The sequence below is a fragment of the Vidua chalybeata genome, chromosome 5 (genome assembly GCF_026979565.1).
Source record: "Vidua chalybeata isolate OUT-0048 chromosome 5, bVidCha1 merged haplotype, whole genome shotgun sequence".
Taxonomy (NCBI): domain Eukaryota; kingdom Metazoa; phylum Chordata; class Aves; order Passeriformes; family Viduidae; genus Vidua; species Vidua chalybeata.
Genome location: NC_071534.1, coordinates 8383763 through 8404427, shown reverse-complemented (window position 1 = coordinate 8404427; position 20665 = coordinate 8383763). Strand labels below are relative to the sequence as shown.

Genomic DNA, 20665 nt, shown 5'->3' with positions numbered 1-20665 from the left:
AATTGTTAATATGTGTGTTGAATAAAATACAAAATTACAAAAGAAATAAACTTGTCTGTAGAAGACTTCATCTAACACTATTTAGGATGCTGTTGTCTGAGTTTTAGTTTACTCATCTAGATGCATCTATTGTCTTTTGCCATAAAAAAATGACTCAATCTGTCTTCAGCTTGCCAGACTTGTTGAAAAGGATAGGTTTGTCAAAAGAAAATTTAGTTCTGCTGTGGTTCATTTCTTTTTCCCATTGACCTATTGTATTGTGTCATATAATCAACCTAGTGCCTTGTGTAAGTGCATGAAAAATTTGTTTTGTTTAATAACTATGTATTTTTTCCATCATTGCTGATGCAAGATCTAGGAAATTACTGGCCAAACACTGTATGTTCTGCAGTTAAATATTTCAAGTTAAATTACAGTTCTAATAGCTGACATTCAGTGGCAGCCTTATTCATCTAGCTGCTGACATGAGTCATTTCAGGATGGTGTGTGCAATAGCAGAATTCTCATCTAATTACTCCAACAAATAGATGTCTTGCAAATAGCTGTGGAACAGTTAAATCTTTAACCCTGTGCTCACAGCTGAGTAATTGAATGTGTATTTAGCCTATGTGATTCTCAGCTGATTGTGGCTCCAGGCTGAAAATACTCTGCTGAATCTGTGCACGTTGGAGTCTGGTGAACTTCAGCAATTGTGGAACTGGTAAGAATTTCCACATCAAACCATACTGAGTTAAGTGCTCTGCTAGAAGTCTAAAACGTAGCCAGAAATGACATCTAAATGAGGGGTAAAACACAGGCTACTCCATGACTCCAAGGACAGATAAAGGCTCCTCTCTGCCTATCTGCCAGAAGACATGTGCTAAGGAATCAGTGGTCTAATATCTGTCTGTCTGAGTAGCAGCTGCCTGCATTGCTGGCTATTAGAACACTTTTAAAGTACAGCCCTCTGTTAGAATGCAAATAAACTAAAGAAAATGGCAGGAACTCAGATTAGCAAATGACAGACTCCTCTGATAGCCTGGCAGATTGCTAGAAGTGGCCTTGAGCACCTTCACCAAAGAAAAAAGGCTTAATTTTAATTAATACCGGCAGTCATCTTATTTTGGAGTTATTATATTAGACAGTTATCAGATCAGATAGTTATTAGCTCATGTTACTCATGAAAACATCCCTTCTGTGTTTTGGGAATAAAGTCACAACTGTCATCTTTGACACCAAGGCAGGCATTTCTAACAGAGAAATGGACAAATACAAGGGTTGCAATAAAGCCAAAGCAATGTCTTTTCCACCAAAATAAAAATCTCAACAGAATTTTTCTGGTCTATGTGACGGAAAACTTTGGAAGTCAGACAAGATTTTTTCTTCTGAGACTGAGAAACGGAGTGTACACAGTGCCAAATAACTAGATAATCAGGATATTCACTGGAAAAAGAAATATCTAGCCCCAAATTTGAGTCAAACCCCAAATCTGCTGCTACTTGTATCTTTATTTCGTGAATATTTCTGGAAAGACCTGTCTCCTTTTTGTTGCAGACCAAGAATATTTTTGAAATCTCAGAAAATTCCATAAAATGAGATTATTGTTCTCCATTAAGGTATCACAGCAATCATTACTTAAATATTTTTAGCTGCCTAACAAAGACTTGCTTAGAACTGATTCCAGGTGATGACATGCTAATGGAAAGCTCTGTGTACAGCAGACATTATTTGAGCTCAGAGGTTCCCTTCCCTCCTCCATCAGCAGTTTCTGATAGACTCCACTGATCCTGGGACCTTAGCAAACTTTCAGGAACACAAGTGAAGTTTTAGAACATATTCTAGTTAAAAAAATACTAATCCCCCAACACCTTAATTCTTAGCAGGGCAACTTAACTTGCTAATTTCTGAGACCTTCTTATTTGAGAGCTGCATTGAAACAGGAGAGTAATCTCTTAGGAGAGTCAGTGTGGTTTCCATTTGATATTATCCCATGACTTGAGAAAATTGATTTTCTTTCATTTTATAAAATTGATCAATGGAAGCAATGTGTGAAAATTTACAAAGAAGTCACAGACACAGTGGCTATAATGAAATGTCTTACCACCTACTCTGGAGACATGGGGAATATATTGAGCTTAAACACAAAATATGAGCAACTGTCACTAAATCTCTGAGTAATCTACTGAACTGTAGGTCACAGCTGCTATGTTCCCTCACAAGAAGAAGTTTCTTCTTATTATTAAGCCTTTCTACATATACTTCAAAGGTATCTGACCAAAAATTTCCCTGGGTCTGGTTTTGCATTGTAGTTTACCCTCATCCTGAAGAAAAGCAAACTGTATCTATATATGTAGCTTCTATTACATCTCAGACTTCCAATATTTCAATTTATAGATTAGAAATAGATTTTTTTAAAAAAGAAGAAGAAAGAAATCCTGCAAGTCAATAGAGCACATTTTAAAATAAGAGTCCCAGATTTGAATTTAGCTGGCAAGCGAAGAGGATAGGAGTGAATATCAACATGTGAAGATCACACTAGGAACTAGAAGAGTGGTTCCATAGCTCTTTTGGATTGCTATAAACCCTCAGAATTTCTTACAGACCACCAGGTATCGTTATCATCAAACTTTTAATTGAAAACACTATTTAAAATAGTGTTTAATATGGCTCTGTGGATTAGCTGTGAACCCTTTACCGTGGCCTCCTGGACCACCAGTGTTCTGCAGACCATGGTTTGGGAAGCACTGAACCAGACTGCACACATCGTACACCCCAACAAAACACTGCTGTGTCTAAAAGCAGAGGCAGGCCTGCAACTGCACCATCTACTCAAATAATGCATGTGTCAGTTCAACCTTCTTGGTAGCTGAAGAACACAAAACCCTTTTGTTTTTTCCCTACCCAAAGTTTATTTTTTAGTTCTTTGGAGAAACAAGAAAATGGTGCCAAACCTCAGTTGCTGATTGTTTCTTGTAGGATCTTCCTCATATCTGGCAATGGTGTAATCTTTCAGGAAGCTATGAAAATAAGAAATATAAATCCCCCATACTGTGGAGTTATCATTCCAGAATAATTATGAGATCTATAAATCCAAAAATTAAAAAATGAAAACTAGCTTCTAAGTTGGTTTGTTTTTGGTTTTTTTTTTTCCCTCCTCTGGAAAATTTGTTCGTTTTTTTCCCTTCCCAAATCCACTAATGATGCTAGAGCTCTGTGTGTGGTCATTAAAGCATTTCAGCAACTTTCTGCAAATTCTTTACAGTTATTCTTTGGCTGCAGCAAAAATGTCTGTTTATTACCAGAGAAACACACTGAGGAAAGCAACGAGAAGGGAACTTATGGGGAAAGCACTGAGAAGGGAACTTGTGTGGAAGTGTTATAAATAACAGCAGCAAAACACCACGATGCAGCCCTGTGTGAAGTCAGTGACAAAGTGTGGTCTCACATCGGAGCAGGGATGGGCTGTAGCTTCCCCTCCCATCAATTCTGCCTCCTTGCACCTCACAGGCACCTCAGCCAATCAGTATAGAAAGGGGCCTTATTCACCTCTCCTCATATGCTAATTATCAACATCTATTACCTGGAACTGGCAACGAGGAACCTTTGCAAGTAGCAGCATCACAGGCAAAACAAAACAAAACAAAGCAAACAAACAAACAAGCAAACAACTCCTTTTTTAAAAGAGCTATTTTAAAAAAATAAGTCTGTGCTTCCATGACAGCATCTCACCTAATTTGGAGAGAAAATAGTGCTGTCACAGCAATTCTATGCCCTTTGTATGCTCAATAGCCATGGTAATGTAGAGGTTTGAGTCAGAGTGGGAGTGGAAAAGGGTCACTTCAGCAAAACTATGCACAGGAGAAGTCTGCAAGGGAAAGGAGTAACCTCTACCTTGAAAGAAAATGAACCCTACCCAGTTCTTGTCTCTATAGGTCTCTCTTGCAGTACTTCACACTCAGCATCACTTATGGATGCTACTGAGCAGTTATAAAGTTAGATTAATAATCAGCCCCATTTGTGTCCTGGGGTTTTTCTTTGTTGTTGTTGTCTGAACAGTTCTCTTTTTCCATGCAGTGCCAGTGCTTAGAGGTAGCTATTAACTCACTTTTTATTCATCTGAAACAGATAAACTTCAAGCTTGCAAACCTGACTAGACAGTGTGAAAACAAATCTTGTGGCCTCACCTCACCACTGTCCAGATTCATTGCCAAGTTCCCCTCTGGTGAAGGGGTGTACGTGGGACTATCACATGGCTGCAGACCTGGGGTAATATGCCCGAGCTGAGCCAAGCATTTTAAATACGTGTGGAATTCTGTAAGATGAGAAATCCACACTGAGGAATAATGCCCTCCTCACGTTACTGCCTGACCCCCTTGATGTAGATAATGTGTGTACTTTCTTTAGTAAGTACGTGCTGCCTTTCTGCCAACCCATCAGCTTTTGGCTTCTCTCCACAGGAAGCAGGGAAGCTGCGTTCACCTATGCCATTACTGCTGCCGGGGTTGCACACGCTGTCACGGCCGCCTGCAGCCAGGGCAACCTCAGCAATTGTGGCTGTGACCGAGAGAAACAGGGCTACTACAACCAGGAGGAGGGCTGGAAGTGGGGAGGCTGCTCCGCGGATATCAGATACGGCATTGAGTTCTCCCGGAGGTTTGTTGATGCCCGAGAAATCAAAAAGAATGCACGGAGGCTGATGAACTTGCACAACAATGAGGCTGGAAGAAAGGTATTCCAGAAAGGACGAGGGATGGGAACGTGTGTGCTGGAGGACGGGGGGAGGCTGGCTTGGTGGCAGGAGGCGTTCCCCGAGAACTCACCCCTCTCTCTGATCCCGCACCCACATCAAGTCACCGGATGGCATCTGTTGTTCACCTTTTTTTTGCTGTTTCTTTTTATTCAGAGCTGGCCATGTATTATAGGCACTCCTGTAAAAATTTCTGCTTCCTAAGCCTTCTTTCCAGCCCCTATAACAGGGAGGATCCGTTTAGCATAATGATAATTCACTGTTTTGCATCCAATTTGCAAAAAGTCTAGCAAGGGATGTCGGGGCTTGTGATGGGACAGAACTGAGTTGTCTGCACTGTTCAACTTCCACAGCACTTCCAGATATTTATTCCAGTGAAACCCAAATCAATTATTTGACCCCAGCTCTAATGAAATACACATAGTAGTACACAATGCACTTCTTAGCAGATGCACAACTGTCTCTTTGTAATTACAAAGCTTTGTAACTACAAAACTACAAAGAGCTGCAGAAAAAGAAGCAGTTTCATGCCTACAACCATGACTGAATTGCTTCTCATGGTAACAATAAACATCATGGAGCTATGCTGGTTTATGTTCATCAATCCTCATAGCTCTCAACGCTTGTCTTTTAAAAAGTGTAACAAATCTTTCTGCAGGAGAGATTATAGCCTTCAAAGTGTTTTTCCCTAGGAAAAGCCCTCTGCTCCAGTGTTGCAGAAGAATCCAATACACCAATATAGCAATCCAGTAAAATCCACTTCCTTCTCTAGTCCCCAAAGTAAGACTGAATTTTCCTCCTCTAAAACCATGTGTGCTTTCAGTCCTGTGCTGAGCACTGGGCAGAGAGAGTAGAATTGGTGGTGACAGAAACAGTGCAAATATTTTACTGCCTGGATCTTGCTTACTAGCACAGTTGCATTGGCCATGCACTGAAACAGAAGGTTCTGTATGGGCAGGAGCTCACTGGAATGGAAATACTACATAAATTCAGTGTGGTGAGAGAGGCACAAACTCAAGCGTAGAGACAGGATTGATACTTCAGTGATAGTTCACACTGAGGTCTCCAGGTGTGCAGGAGAAAGCTGACTGAAGAGCCAAAAAGAAAAACAGCCTTGAGGGGCACAGTCTTTTTTCCTAAACATTGCTGCCACGGGTATAAGAGAACTTCATTCAGCAGCTGACTATCACATTGGAAGACCAGCTCCAGGTCTGATCACTTCACTTAGGTTGGGAACTTCAGCTCAGCATCATAAATTGTGTTTGGAGGCAAAAGAAGATGGAAGTCAACTCTTTAAAGTTGCCAGGGAGAATTTATTACTGCTAGATGCATTATCTTCCCTGCTTAAACTGGCATCCTCTGTGGTGTGTGCTGTGCCACCCCCATGGAGATACTGATGCAGGTCCTGCTTGGAACATGTCCCAGTCTAGATGTGAGAGAGGGACAAAAAGAGCAAAAGCAGATACTGAGATGGAAAACAGTGAAGTCCCAAGGACAGAAAGAGCTCATTATGTGAACCGAGCACTGATCATGGGTCCCCCAATTCTAAATACAGCCCAGTAACCACTAGACCACATTGCTGATTCTTATTAAGCACATTATATTTTACTTTTCATCAGAATTTCATAAGCAGAGGGACATAAGCAAACCAAACAAGTGCATGTTTTTACAGATACTTTGCTAGCAGAATTCATGCAAATAAATTTTATTTAACACTTCTAAACTATTTTTCAAATGTTCTTGCAAAAAACAAATGATAATACTTTCATATTTTAAGAAAGAAATACAAAGGCTTGCAATACCAACAATATATTTTTTCCCATTTTTTAAAATATAAATAGTATTTTGAAATTTATTAACTTTTTGTTGCATTTTTCAGTAGTTATTTATACCCATAGCTATTCATTGATTCATTGTATTGCTTTCAAAAGCTAAGAATGACTGAAAGAATTTGGTATAGTTTTTTGGTTTTAAGTATAATCCATAAAATCCAGAGGAATGTGTTAATACAAAACATGGTTTTGGGGGTCACATTTAGAAATAATGTCCCTTTAATTGAATATTCAGAGTGGTACAGTAAATAATATGTAGTGATTTTGGTTCGTCTGAGATGATTTGCTATTTGTATAAATTAGACATTTTAAATTCAAGACTGACTGAAACTTAAGGTTAGAACAAAACTCTGGAACCTAGGATATGCTTTCTGTGTTTCTGGGTTGGACCCTTATAAAAGCAGTCACAGAATTTTCTGCAATTTCAGTGTGAAATCTCAAGTTCCTTCTGAGAATCCAGGCAGACTTGAAATCTGACCTACATTCACCTGAAATCTGGCTGTTTTGGGGGTCCTTGGGAAACCTGTACTGCATTGTGAGCCTGACACAAACTCTGAAACCAGGGGATTTTTCTCATGCATGAGTATCATTCTTATATACCCCACATGGTCCTTATTCACACTCAAGTCAGAAATCACAGAATTGCAGAAGCAATCACAGAATCAAAGAAAGGGCAAGGCTGGAATGGTCCAACCCCTCTGCTCAAGCAGGATCCCCTAGACGGTGTTCCTCAGGATTGTGTTCAGATGGTTTTGGAGTATGTCAAGAGAAGGAGACTCCACACCCTCTCTGGACAATCTGTTCAGTGCTCAGGCACTGCCCAGGGAAGAAGTGCTGCCTCCTGCCCAGGTGGAACCTCCTGGGATCAGTCCCTGCCCGTTCCTCTGGTGCCATTGCTGGGCCCCCGGAGCAGAGCCTGGGCCCTGCTCGGAGCCCTCCCTGCACACAGGGACACCCAGGCCTGAGGGCCCCTCTCAGCTGGGGCTCCTCTCGAGGCTGGACAGCCCCAGCTGCTGCAGATCCCTTGCTCCACATGGGATGCTGAACTCCATGATCCTGTGGTCACTACAGCCGTGACTGCCCCCAGCCTTCCTGACCCCAGCAAGACCTTCCTTGTTTGTTAGAGTAAGGTCCAGCTGCACACCTTCCCTTGCTGGCTCCTCTGTTTGCCTGGGTGTGACACTGAACTTCCATCTTTCTCCTTTTCCCCTCCTAAAACTCTCACAACACAACTGGGAAATGCTTGTACTGCTCTGAGACAATCTGTCAGTGCCATCCTGCTGATCTGTATGTAGCTTGTCTTAAAATTTGGAAACACTTTGGAGCCAAGTTTCTGGTTCATTTACTGCTATTAAAAAGAACCAAATATGGAATTTTATCCATGTTATGAATAGGAGTAAAAGGTAAGAAAGAAAACACAGGCAACGGGAATTTTTAAATTCCTTCATTGCTTTAGAAGTTCTCAAATATTTCCAAATAAGGTATTTTCAACCTTAGAGTGATAATGGACAGTAAAGACAGTAGAGGAAGTATATGCTTTTGTAGCTTCCTACAGAGATTTCACAGCACTTTCACCATTTAAAATACCCTGCATTCACATCTCTGATGGTAAGGCTTGCAGTTCTTTTTTAGTCATACCGAATTGGCTTTTTGAGTTAGCTAAGAAGAACAACTTTTAGCCAACAAATATGTTACCTTTCTTCTAGTCTTTTTGAATTTCAGAGCCTTCCAAGACAGAAACATGAGGGAAAAAGGACACAAAAAGCTCCCAACCCCACATACAATTGTTTCCAACTTGCTCTGAAGTCAGTGGTAGGCCCTTGATGACCTCACTAGACATCTACCAGGTGGCCAGAGGTTCATTGCTAGGATCATTAATCAAGACACTGGCTGCCAGTTTTGCCCCCAAAGCAATTATTTGAATGTTCTTTTATACCACCACAAGGACTTTCTCATGTGCTCTCAGAAATCTTGCCCATTCTCAATCTCTTCCAGCACTTGTCCCACACATGCCTGGGTGTCAGAGGGGTTTGTAAATACAACAGCATGGCTTTAATAATTTGCCTTCATTGGGATGCTCTCAAAAGCTGGCCTGCTGGTACTTCACTGATGCTAAAAACAGAGCCCAGAGGAATTTTTCTTTGTGGAACAAGTGGCATGCTGTAAAAATAATTGCACAAACTTGCAAACAGATGAGGAGAAAAACAGTCTTGGGGGGTCTTTTACTTCTGTCTAGGACTGAGATATTCTATACAACCCTATAATAAATTATCTTATTGGAAAAAAATGACATTTAGGTTTCTCAGGGAATTTCTGATGACTCTGGAATGAGTCATCATTTTAATTGCCCCACACTGAATCCCGTATGGCTCTGCATTGAATTTCTAATAATTATTTCAGCTAATGGCAGGTTTGCAAAGCTTCTGCTAAATTTGCAATAAGAAGCACCAGTGACAAAATCATAATCTTGTCATTGGTGCAATTTGGAATAAATAAATGCTCAGGGATTCCTGGTGACACAAGACTCTCCTGACGGATGATTTATGCTTGGCGGCAAAGCGGCACCGCACGGTGTGAGAGAGCAGAGGAACAAACTTCCCCGTGAGTTTCTAAACTGCTGTGATTTGGGATGGAAAGCACAAGTGTGGTAAATGAAAACAAGCCCCCAAAGGAGGACTAGTATAAGTCTAACACAAATGTTACTGAAAGAACGTTTTGTTGCAAATCTGAAGGATTACAGAGAGATCTGTGGGCAAAACTTTGACAGAGTAATGAAAAATTAAATACCAAAAAACCAAGTCAGCTTTGATGCTGTTTTATGAGACAGCTTTCTACCATGTATTTTTAGAAATAAGTATCTTTATTCTGGGATAAATGAACTTAGAGTAACATCTGGGAACACACATCATTAAGCTTAACTTTTTGTTGAAAGTTTCAAAACAATGACTGTCTCTCATGGGAAATCTCATTTATAAAAATGGAGGTTTCTGTTTGTTTTTATGGGGTGAGTTAAAAGAACAAACTGACAAATTGGTAGCAGATTGCAGCTTTTACCAAAAAGTAGAAATATTTCTAGCAGTTTATCAGTCAATTAGGCTCTTACTACAGACAGTGACTGTGGTTATGTGGAGAAAAAACTGGCCCTTCCAGAAACACACCCATCACACTGACTGCCAGCAACTCCGCCTGTCACCATCCCGGTATTTACTCCTTTGTAACAGCAGTGGGGTTTTCCTGTTGTTTTTTTGGAATGCCTGGAAGATGGCAACAGCTTATTTTACATATGAAACAATAAGAGTGTGGGGGAAAAACCAAATAATTCAGGCTCTCTTCAGAAGAGGTTTTTCAATTACCTGTGACAACATTTCCACCTAAGCCATGGCTTTTTCTCATAGTTTCTGGTGCAATAGGACTGTGGTACTGGGAAGCGGTTCTTTTGCTCCCTTGCTTTGGCTGTAGAACAGCTAATGAGGTGATTTGTTGATTTCCATTCATTACATATATACACATATAAAGATACAAAAATTAAATTAATTATATTTTATATACATAAACAGATATAAATATATATCATGTGTGTGCACATAATTATGGATATTTATATATATTTTTATATACTGTCTGTGCATATATTACATAAGACAGTGTTAGCTCCTTTCACCTCACGTGAAGCATTGCAATTAGACAGCTCATTCCTGCAGGATGCACAGTGCCTAATTTGCTGCAGGTTGTTCACACTGTCACCTGACAGAATGTAAAGGTAAGAAGCAATGCCCAGAAAAAGACTCTGAATTAAATGTTCTGAAGTCACAGTGGAGGTTGAATCCCAGTTTCAAACATGAAAGCCAACTAATTTCATGCTCTTATAAGCCTAAAATATTCTTTAAAATGTGACTTTGTTTCCTAAGTCATTTCAGGGATGCAAAGAATGTTACTTTCCAAGTTTTACAGCCTCGAGTCCATCATTTGCTGAAAGTTTCTTTCTCTAAAAGTGACAAGTTATTTCACTACATATCCCACGTGAGACCACTCATGAAAGAAAAGCTTTTGATAGTAGTGCTCCTTGCCATACTTCTTCCCACTTAAAGCCATTTGCAGACAGTTACATAAATCCAGTTTCAAAACTTTTGGTGTTACAGCTTGGGTGGGTTAGATGGATAACTAAGGACTTATCCATATGTCCTGAATATGCAAGCTTTGGCTCAAAATCTCATGAGGATAGATCTCCTGCTTCCAGTTGGGCTGGATTTGTTAGCTTATTTTTTTCTTCCAGAAACACACCCTTAACACAGACTGCCAGCAGCTACATCTGGTACTACCCTACTTTTTGAACAATTTGCTTTAAAATTAGAGGGGGGAATAGCCAAATATTTTAGGACTTGCTAAATGGTTTTATTCAAGAAATGTGCATGCCCATGCATACCATGTAATGCATGCAAGGCATGTATCAAACATCTAGTGAAATATCACTGTATGACCTCAAACCTGACACATCTGTTCTGCCTGACAGAATAAAACTACTAGTGAAATATTTTTAACTATTTCAGGTGATATTTTACCTTTAAGGTTTACAATAAGTTCCATTGAGAACACAGTAGAACACTGCAAGCACACTTGCTTTGGGAATAATGGGGAGGATGCTTCTGAAGGAAATTGCTTTGCAACATTTCACTGTAAAAATAATATTCAGAATTAACCAATTGCAGCAGTTAATTGCTGAAACATCCATTTTCTCTTCTCCTAGAATGTAGGGAAGAAACACTGATGGATTAGGCTATTGGTCATCCTCCTAACAGTAGAGACATCCATCAAATGGGCAGCAGGTCCCAAAATGCTGGGTTAATTTTCCTGGTAGCCAAGAGGAGAACTTGTTTAAAGAGTGCAGTGGGCCTTCCTCAGCGTTTTCAACACATTAAGTGGGGACACTATGGAAGAGTGTGCCTTACCTAGGGAGGCAAGTGGAGGTGCATTGTTACCTCCTGGCACCCCTGATGGTCCCCAGCCCTGCTCAGCTCTGGCCAGTGGCAGGGAAAAACCACCTCATGCTGTGTCTGGACACTGACCTGCTGCAAAGCAGAGACTCCCTGCTCCCGTTAAACTGAACAATAAGGAAAGCAAGGATGTGACAAGAGGAATAAACACAGTAACTCATTTCCCCTTCCCACATGCCACAGAATATAAATACTGTTGTGATGCTTGATGGAACAGCTTCACAGAGTAGCAGAAAGAAAGCCATGCAGCTGAAGTACCCTTATTCCTCTCCTGCTGGCTCCATGCTCCCTCTTCACAGGGCTGGGCACAACCCAAGGAGACACACCATGAACTGCTCAATTTTGGGCTCTATGATCTGCTATTAACAAAGAATAATTTCAGGACATTTGTATTAGAAGAGTAGCATTACACCCTACTAATCTTAGTTACACCCCTGCCTATCCAAGATAAAAAGCCAAACCCAAACAAACTGAGCTTGGAAACCCAGAGGGGCACAGGAGATCAGCATTTTGTCAGCAGTGCTGGCCCCAGGCTGCACTGAGACTTGGGTTAGCAGTGCCCACACATCATCAGTAAGCCATCAGCTCTCGTGGCTGCAGCTGCAAGAGCATCAAAGAAGTGGTGACATCTTGTGACCAGAATCTGTCTCTTTTGGTAGTTATTACCCAAAACCAAAAGTTGATCACTTGCATATTTGATGAGGCAAAACTCTTCAAGTCTTTTATTTCTTTTTGATACTTCAGTCAAAAAGTTATATGGATTTTGTCACATTCAACACTTGGTCCAACAATGTGCATTTCCATTAAGGAAAACCAAAACCAGCAGGGGTAAGCCAAAACACATACACACACAAAATGTAATGTATTGTTTTTACATACTTTATCCAAATAGGATTTTTACTATGTACAGAAACTGTATCTGATGTTAAGCAGTTGGGTCTAGATATGGAACTTGAAAAAGTGAATTTCCTTTAATGCATATAATTTTGTTTTATTTTGGTCTTCACAAGTCTTTTTCTACTTAACTGGCAGCAGATAGCCTCCAAATTGCATTTAAAATGTATGATTTATATAGGTATAAAAAGATGTGGGATTAAGAAAGCTTTATCGTTCTATTTCACAATTCATTTAACAAAGTAGCAGTAGTTAGAAAATTTTACTTGGCAAGATCACACTGGGGTGGGAGTGGGCCTGTATGTGGAAAAGAGACCTGAGAAATGTTCCTATGATTAATGTGAAGCAGCACAGCCCAGCGATGGGAATTTGCTCTGGGAGGTAGATCTTGCTGTAAACCATTCAAGATTAGATATGAGGTACTGACATATGACAAATGAAACTGCTGAGTGGCTCATATGAGCTAATGATTTTCAATCTTCAATTAAGCACCTAGCTTGGCATAGTGTCTTAGATTTGAGTGAATAAGTACCTTTAAGGTTCAGGGTCAGAGCTTTGATGAGAATTTTGCTGAGGAAAAGACTGAACAGGAGAGACTTTTAGGAAGCAAAATATTAGTTACTCTTCATTCAGAGCATTGAGCAAACAAGGTGAGATCCGGCCAACTTTGCCAGGCCCCATGGCACCTCCCTGGCAAGTGGGAAGCTGCTCAAGATACCACGCAGAGAGACATTCCTCTGGAGGTCCAGAACATGCTGGCCTGTCAGCAAGGAAGGGCACTCTGCAGCATCTGGGTGGAAAGAGGGGAAAAAAATGTTGCTTAGAATCTGCTTAGTTTGGGCCTCGTATTCCCTGACCTCCAAGTCTTTGGGCACAGTTTTATACCCACAGCTGACTGTGGGCACACAAATTATAGCATTCAGGAATTTAACTACCTGATGATTGGGCCTCTGCTCAGTGTTGTAACCCCAAGCATTCCACATTCATGAGAGAAGCCTCCAAAAAAATTCCAAAAACCTGCAAGATCGGCTTCAGGAGCATGAATTAATACTTCTTGAAACTTCTGATTATTTGAGTCTGCATGGCTTGCATTTGCAAGTCCTCCCACCATCAAAAACAGTGGGAATCTTTGAAAAAGCACAGCAGCGAAATCAGGTTTCTGCTCACCAAAATGAATCACAAAATTGGACCTTCATAAAGACAACGGCAAAAAAAGAAAAAATATCAAGACTTAGGATAAAGTTGCTGGAGATTGTACTATAGAGGCTGCCAGGTAATGTCTATAAATAATATATACATAATGAATATAATAATGTGTATAAACATCGGCATCTCAACCAAATACACACAGGCAAACAATTATTATATAGACAGACAGGCATCTATATATAAATATACATTTCCAAAGATGTCACCTAGGACACTAGGTGATGTCTGTCTTTCAGGAGCAAAGACATTTTCTAGTGTGTCAGGGAAGCACATCAGAGGCTCCTTGGAACAGTACCCACAGTGTGGTACCCTCAAAAGAAAAAGGTGCCCCATGAACTTCACCTCCTCTCACTCTCTTAGCAAGTTACTGACTTGGCCTTTTCATCCAAAATGTAGGCACCAGAAACACATGTAGGGCATGACAAAATATGAACCCTTCACCAAGATTTACTGCTCAGGGAGGAGTACGACTCAGGGGCGACAGATCCCATTGTCAGTGCTTTCCTGGAAATCCTTAGATCCTAGTGCTCTTTGGTGGAGGTGTAAAAGTTGCATCCATCCACCTGTTGTTGTGGATTTTGCTGCAGTTCTTACAGCTACAACTGCATGTTGACAAAGCTGTAGGAATGGGTTAGTTTCAACAAAACCAAACACTTTCCAGCACAACTTTATATCAAGCACAATGTTTAAGCGTGTTTATACTTATATACAAACACATCTAAATATCAATAGATTATTTGAACCCAGATTTGTGGAACAGGATTGAAATCTTATTTAGGGGTCTTTGGGGAAAGACCTTCTCCATAGGCCAGAAATGGATACAGAGGAGACCCTGGAGACCCCGAAAAGACCCCAGAGTGTGTCACAGTGCACCTGTCTCCTCTCTGCCACTGAAATGCTGCTGCAGCAGAATGGCAAGTTTTCTCTTCTATCAGTATGGAAGACAGGAAGGTGATACAGCGCATTTCAGTGTCCACAAAAAGCCCAGCTCATCATAGCCTTGCTGATTTTCTTCTTTTAGAGCAGTTGCAGCTATAGGAATTTCTTCCCCAACTCAGTAAACCTTGCTGGGAAACACCTTTTCTGGCTCTGATTGGATAAATTGACCTTGACCCTGATAAAGCCTGTGGTTCCAGAAGGTCTAAGGTATGACCAGACTGAGGTCAGACCTCAGCAGGGGCTGTAGCTCCTCCTGAGGTGAAGAGGAGGAGCAGCTCTGATTGCTGCTCTCAGTGACCAGGGACAGGACCCGAGGGAACAGCTGGATCTGGGTCAGGGGAGGGGCAGACTGGATATCAGGGAAAGGTTCTTCCCCCAGAGGGTGTTGGGCACTGAACAGGCTCCCCAGGGAATGGTCACGGCCCCAAGGCTGACGGAGCTCCGGGAGCATTTGGACAATGCTCTCAGGCATGCACAGGGTGTGATTTTGGAATTGTCCTGAGCTGGACTCAAAGGACTCAGCTATCTTATACTTGCTACTGTATGTTGGTAAGGGAGAATCAAATACAAATATTCTCTTTAATATTGAAACCCCAGAAATTTGGGAAAAAACAAACCATACAATTTAAGTGAAACTCAAACAACTCAGGAGGGTGCCCTCTATTTGCAGATCTGTACAGCTTTTATTTTAAGGCCAGTTTCTGAAGCAGTAAGCATTTTTTACTCCCTCCTACTTCATTATGCCATTGTACTCAGATTTCGGCCCTTTTATCCTTTGCCCATTTCAGTCATGTTCTGGGATCTGCAGTGAAACCGCTACAGGAGATGGTCTGCAGCATCAGTAATGCTTTCAGACAAGCTCGGTAGCTCATATTTCTTTGTTAGCATCCCATTGCGAAGGGGAAAGATCAGTTTGCTTTGTTCTTAGGCCTTGATTTTCATAAGCTAATGATGACTGTGGGTGTAATTATGGTCAGGCTTAAGTGGTAACGCAAGGGCAGAAAAACAGAGAGGCGCTTCCGTGGGGCTGGCTTCCCCCTGCTGCACACACGGAGCGGGAGGACATCGCCTGCCTTCCCCCCGGCACAACCTGGCCCCGGGAAGGAGGGATGTGCCAGGCGTGGCACGGCTGGGCTGCAGCAAAAACGGCAGGATGACAGTGGAGCATGAGCCTGAGCACCCACCAGTTTGTGTCACTTCTGACTCTGAATTAAACCCCTCTGGCTGAACCTCCTCTACAACAGCAATACTTTTCTCTTCGGCTCACTGTTGAGCAGGACCCTTCGGTGGATTTTTTTCCCTCTAATGCTGTGTTATCATTGCCCTGGTGGAAAAAAATGTATTTGTGGCTGATTATTTGCTGAATAGTTGGACTAAATACTGCAATGAGTGCTGCTTTTAAAGGGAACGGGACATTGTGTGGGTGGAATAATCTGTAAGTTTACCACTGGTGGTATTGGTATAGGTATATAGGAAAAATCTTTAATTATGCAGGGAACAAAGAATCATAAAATGGTTTGGATTGTAGGTGACCTTAGAGATCATCTAGTTCCAGCTCCCTGCATGTAGGCTTATTCAGTCACACAGGATATACTGCTCTTCTTAAGCATTCTTTGATCATTACTTAAAGCAATTAAGTATTTTGAATCTTATGCCACTCAATCCCCAATACTTGTTTTCTGTTTTCAAAACAAAAATTATTTGAAAAATTTGAAGTCCTCTGTGGCTCTAAAGAAATGTCTCCTAAAATATAAGTAAATATTCTCCAGTATTTGGAAAAAGAATGGAAATGTTTTCCCCAAAAATGACAAAACACTCTATTTCCAACCAGGTGACACTTGAAATAAAATCTTATGAGCATTCTGGTGGGAGGTGAGAAGATTTATAAGCACGCATTTGAAAAATTTCAACCAGCAGTAATGAATATTCATATGAACTAAACAGACTGAGGTTTAGGCAGCCTTGCAACATTGTTTTCCTGCAGTAATAATATGCAAATGTCTGTACACATAGGTTCTCGAAGAGAGAATGAAATTGGAGTGCAAGTGTCATGGAGTTTCAGGTTCCTGTACAACTAAGACCTGCTGGACCACGCTTCCTAAATTCAGAGAGATTGGATATATTTTGAAAGAGAAATACAATGCCGCAGTGCAAGTGGAGGTGGTAAGAGCCAGTAGACTGAGACAGCCAACCTTCCTGAAGATCAAGCAGATCAAGAGCTACCAGAAACCCATGGAAACGGATTTAGTGTATATTGAAAAGTCACCCAACTACTGTGAGGAAGATGCTTCCACAGGGAGCGTCGGTACCCAGGGACGACTCTGCAACCGTACCTCTCCCAACGCGGACGGGTGCGACATGATGTGCTGCGGAAGAGGGTACAACACACACCAGTACACCAAGGTGTGGCAATGCAATTGCAAATTCCACTGGTGCTGCTTTGTGAAGTGCAACACGTGCAGTGAGCGGACAGAGGTGTTCACCTGCAAATAACGGCATCGTGCGCAAACACACAGAGCAAACCACCACAGGTGAGGAAAGTGGAGTACAACAAACAACGACAGCATCATTTTGCACATCTAATCCTCTTGGGGAAAAGAACCCCAGCCAACACCACAACAACCACTCCCTCCCCACAACTACCTATACTTCTAAGGATGGTGCATTTTGGCTGGCTGGCTGTTGTAACTGCTTTGGAAACAAGGGCAACAGGATTAAGGTGATGTTGACAACCACGTGAAACTTTCTCTCTGTCTCTCTCTCTCTTTTTTTTTTTTAAACTACAATCTGGGTGTTGTAGAGTTCTCTTAGTGTTTTAAATTATACATATCAGAGAAGCTGATTGCATTGCAGCTCCCATGACATTTAAAAGAAAAAGACACTTTCTCCTATTTTACAGCAACAAAACTGTCTGGCCCTGTGCAAACAAAGACTTTTTTAAGGAAATGAAATCGTCACTGACTAGAACACAGCATTCTCTCTGCTAAAACCAAAATTTCTAAGAAAGCAGATAGAGAGAAAACAACAGGTAGGGAGCAAAATCTATGGCAGAAATACTCCACTATCAGTTTGGAAAAAAACCCCAACAAGCGTTCACAAAATTACATCAGCTGCCAGTGACACTGGAACTCTTTGAACGAACATTAAAAATAATTATTTATGGTTTTAATAGTATCAAAAAATTCTAAGCACTAACGGGTAGCTATGTCTTAATTCTGTACTAAATGTAAACTTATTGGAACTCTGACCTTATGACTTTTGTATTTGGTTCTGCCTAAGTTGTTCAATGCTACTGATCTGTTGTCACTCCACTATTAGAGAGCTCAATTACTGTAGGCCTTAAGCAATTGCCAGAACTGAGCGAAAACATCACATGAAACTTTGGTTACCAATGTTTGATATAGACTTTTACCACTTGCCTCCTGAATAAGAATGACTTTTTCAGACCCAGGCCTGAGGTGTGGAGCACCTACTCACAGATCCTCATAGGGAGTTTTAGGATACAAAGATGTGCTTCAACAAGTATCAAAGGTTTTGCTTTGACAATGAATGCACTGGCAGGGTCTTCCAGGCATTGTGTTTTTCCCTTTAATGGTTGAAAGTTAATATTTTCAAGACTTTAAAGAAACTTATGCTCAGTATGCACTCAGAAGAGAATAAAAGTCTGGCAGCTGAGCTCTAGGTTACTGCAACCTCTGAGCTGTCATGGCTTCATGAGCATAAGAAAGTCAAAATTTGGGTTAGTCTGTGTCATCATTATTTTAAGGTTGGCAATAACGTACCTCCTGGTAAGCACATGAATGTTAAAAGAAAGAAGCTTACTTCTTAAAAGCACTCAGTCCTAATTCCCACACCTTTTCCCTATGAGAGATTTTAAAAACAGCCTCAGATATTTTACTGCTGTAAAATCTAGTGTTTTAACCCCAAGAGCCCAGCCATTTAACCATGTAATTGTTTGCTTGTCCCAAGGGTCCCTGCCTGATTTTCTGAAAACTTGGATTAAAAATTTCCTTACCTCTGCATATGTGCATTTTTAGCTTTTGTTTAATTTTGTTCTTTATATTGAGGGGCTGCAGAGCCATGAGCCCTCCCCACCTAACATGGAAGCACTTGTCCATCCACATGGTGCTCTTGGGGCAAGGGGCTGGTGGATCTAGAGCTCCACCAGCTCCTGTGCTGGATATGTGAATGAGCCAGAATTACCTCTGTAATTTGTGGACCTGTGTTATCAAAGGTAACTAATGATTTGGGGACCTTTATTTGAACACTTGTGAGGACCTACCTTTCTGACCCCAAGCACTTACCTTCTGAAAATCAGACCCCTTTGATGACTCCCTCACAGAGCAATGCAAAAATGCAAAATTGCTTTTTTTTTTTTTTTTAAAAAAAATAATGTTACTGTTGATTTCTAAATACCAGCCTTGGCATGAATGAGTGCAACTTCACAGAAGTCAACAGGGGCCCCTAAAATACTAGATTCACTCCATGTAATCTTGGATTCATGGGTATTGTTGTTGAGTAATAGTGATGATACTGTACTTTCGCTACATTCTTGACAGGAAGCAAATAAAGCTCCCAAACACAGTAATGCACAGTCTTATGGTACTAGATACTGTAAATTTATTAGAATAGTATTTGTCAAGTACAATTGAGGAATCCAATTAAGTTATATTATTGTATATCGTTTAAATGTCTATAGAGTATTTTAAATTATTGCGAACTACACTGAGTTAGAAAAAAGAAAAAAAGGAAAAAAGGTTATATATTATAACACCAACCACTCAGAAAAGTGGACCAAAGTGACACTTCTCTCTTCCACACCCCTATTTGAAATAACTCTGTCTGCTACTGTAAGACCACTGTAACAGTCCCATGTCTGGGTGAGCAGTCTAGAATGTAATGTTTCAGAGCATCCTACAAAAGCTTTGCTCATGTGGAGGTGCAGCATTCAAAAGGGTGCTGTATGGCACAAAGCAGGGGCTGGCAGTGGGAATGCTTGGACATTGGAATATGTCCCATGAAAAAGCAGTTCTGGTCAGAAAATACCATTACCACTAATATACTGAAACACTCCCCAAAGTAACGACTTTTAACGAAGGTGTCTGTGAATAGAAGTGGGTTACACACAATTTTTATTTTTAAAAATGTAGTTTGATGTCAAAGACCTGTGACAATAGAGGTTGGAACATGACCAGCAACATGTGGTTTAACCATACCTTAGCCATGACAAAACTCAAAATACTTTATATTATTAAAGAACTTAAGAGCAAAGATCAATTTGTTTACTACGTTAATGTTTTATGGCAAGCAGAAAACAAAAGATGAAATGTGTTTCCATTAAAACTTAATTTTTTCCCCTTTCAGTTCCTTTTCCTTTTATTTGTTCTTTGTTAAGGAAAAATAAAAAAAAAAGGCAACAGGGTCTTGTGAAAATACCATTTGTGTACAGACTTCTCCACATGAGAAATTATAGGCGAATTCCAAGTCCTAAGCAGTTTTTGTATTTCAGGAAAAATAATAATGAACATGACTATGTGTGGTATCAGTCTTGAGCCATCTACCTACACCAGTGCTACAGAGAAAATATCACCAACAATGCTGCTACCAGAGACTTTATCTGGCTACAATAAAAAATCTATTTTTTTGGTGGAAGAAAATAAATGTTTTGTGATAGAAATTTAGCATCTAACTAAAAATGGTGCTTAACCATGAACCTCACATAACAGATAAGCAAACAGAGAGGAATAAGGGCTGTAGAGGAGCGGGTTGAAGGTCCTGACTTGGGCACTTGTACGTGATCCAGCTTATTCAAGCCAGCTATGGACATATCTGAAAATCCTACCTGAATCTGAACCGGAAGGATTTTACAGCATTTACTTTGGCTAGAATAGTTACAACCTCTTTGATATTGAGAATACTGTCTTCCTATAAGAAATCTAAAGAAACTGTACAACTTCTGCTGTATTTACCCCTCAGGGAAGGTATCCAGATACAGATAGCGCTATAGTGAAATTCTACATGAACTGAGTCCAAAATAACTTCATTAAAATGAACTAAGTTGGCCTGGGTTTTAC

At 40.7% G+C, this 20665-nt stretch overlaps 1 protein-coding gene across 3 annotated transcripts in view; it reads left to right on the top strand.

Moving 5' to 3' along the window:
* Nucleotides 1-19954, top strand: part of WNT7B (Wnt family member 7B) — a 93295-nt gene extending 73341 nt beyond the window's left edge. For all 3 annotated transcript variants that reach the window (XM_053944054.1, XM_053944056.1, XM_053944055.1), the window contains 2 exons: nt 4437-4708; nt 16605-19954. In XM_053944054.1, the coding sequence (XP_053800029.1) occupies nt 4437-4708; nt 16605-17084 (752 nt within the window). In that variant the 3' untranslated portion in view covers nt 17085-19954. The remainder of the gene's footprint in view (nt 1-4436; nt 4709-16604) is intronic.
* Nucleotides 19955-20665: the final 711 nt, after the last annotated feature.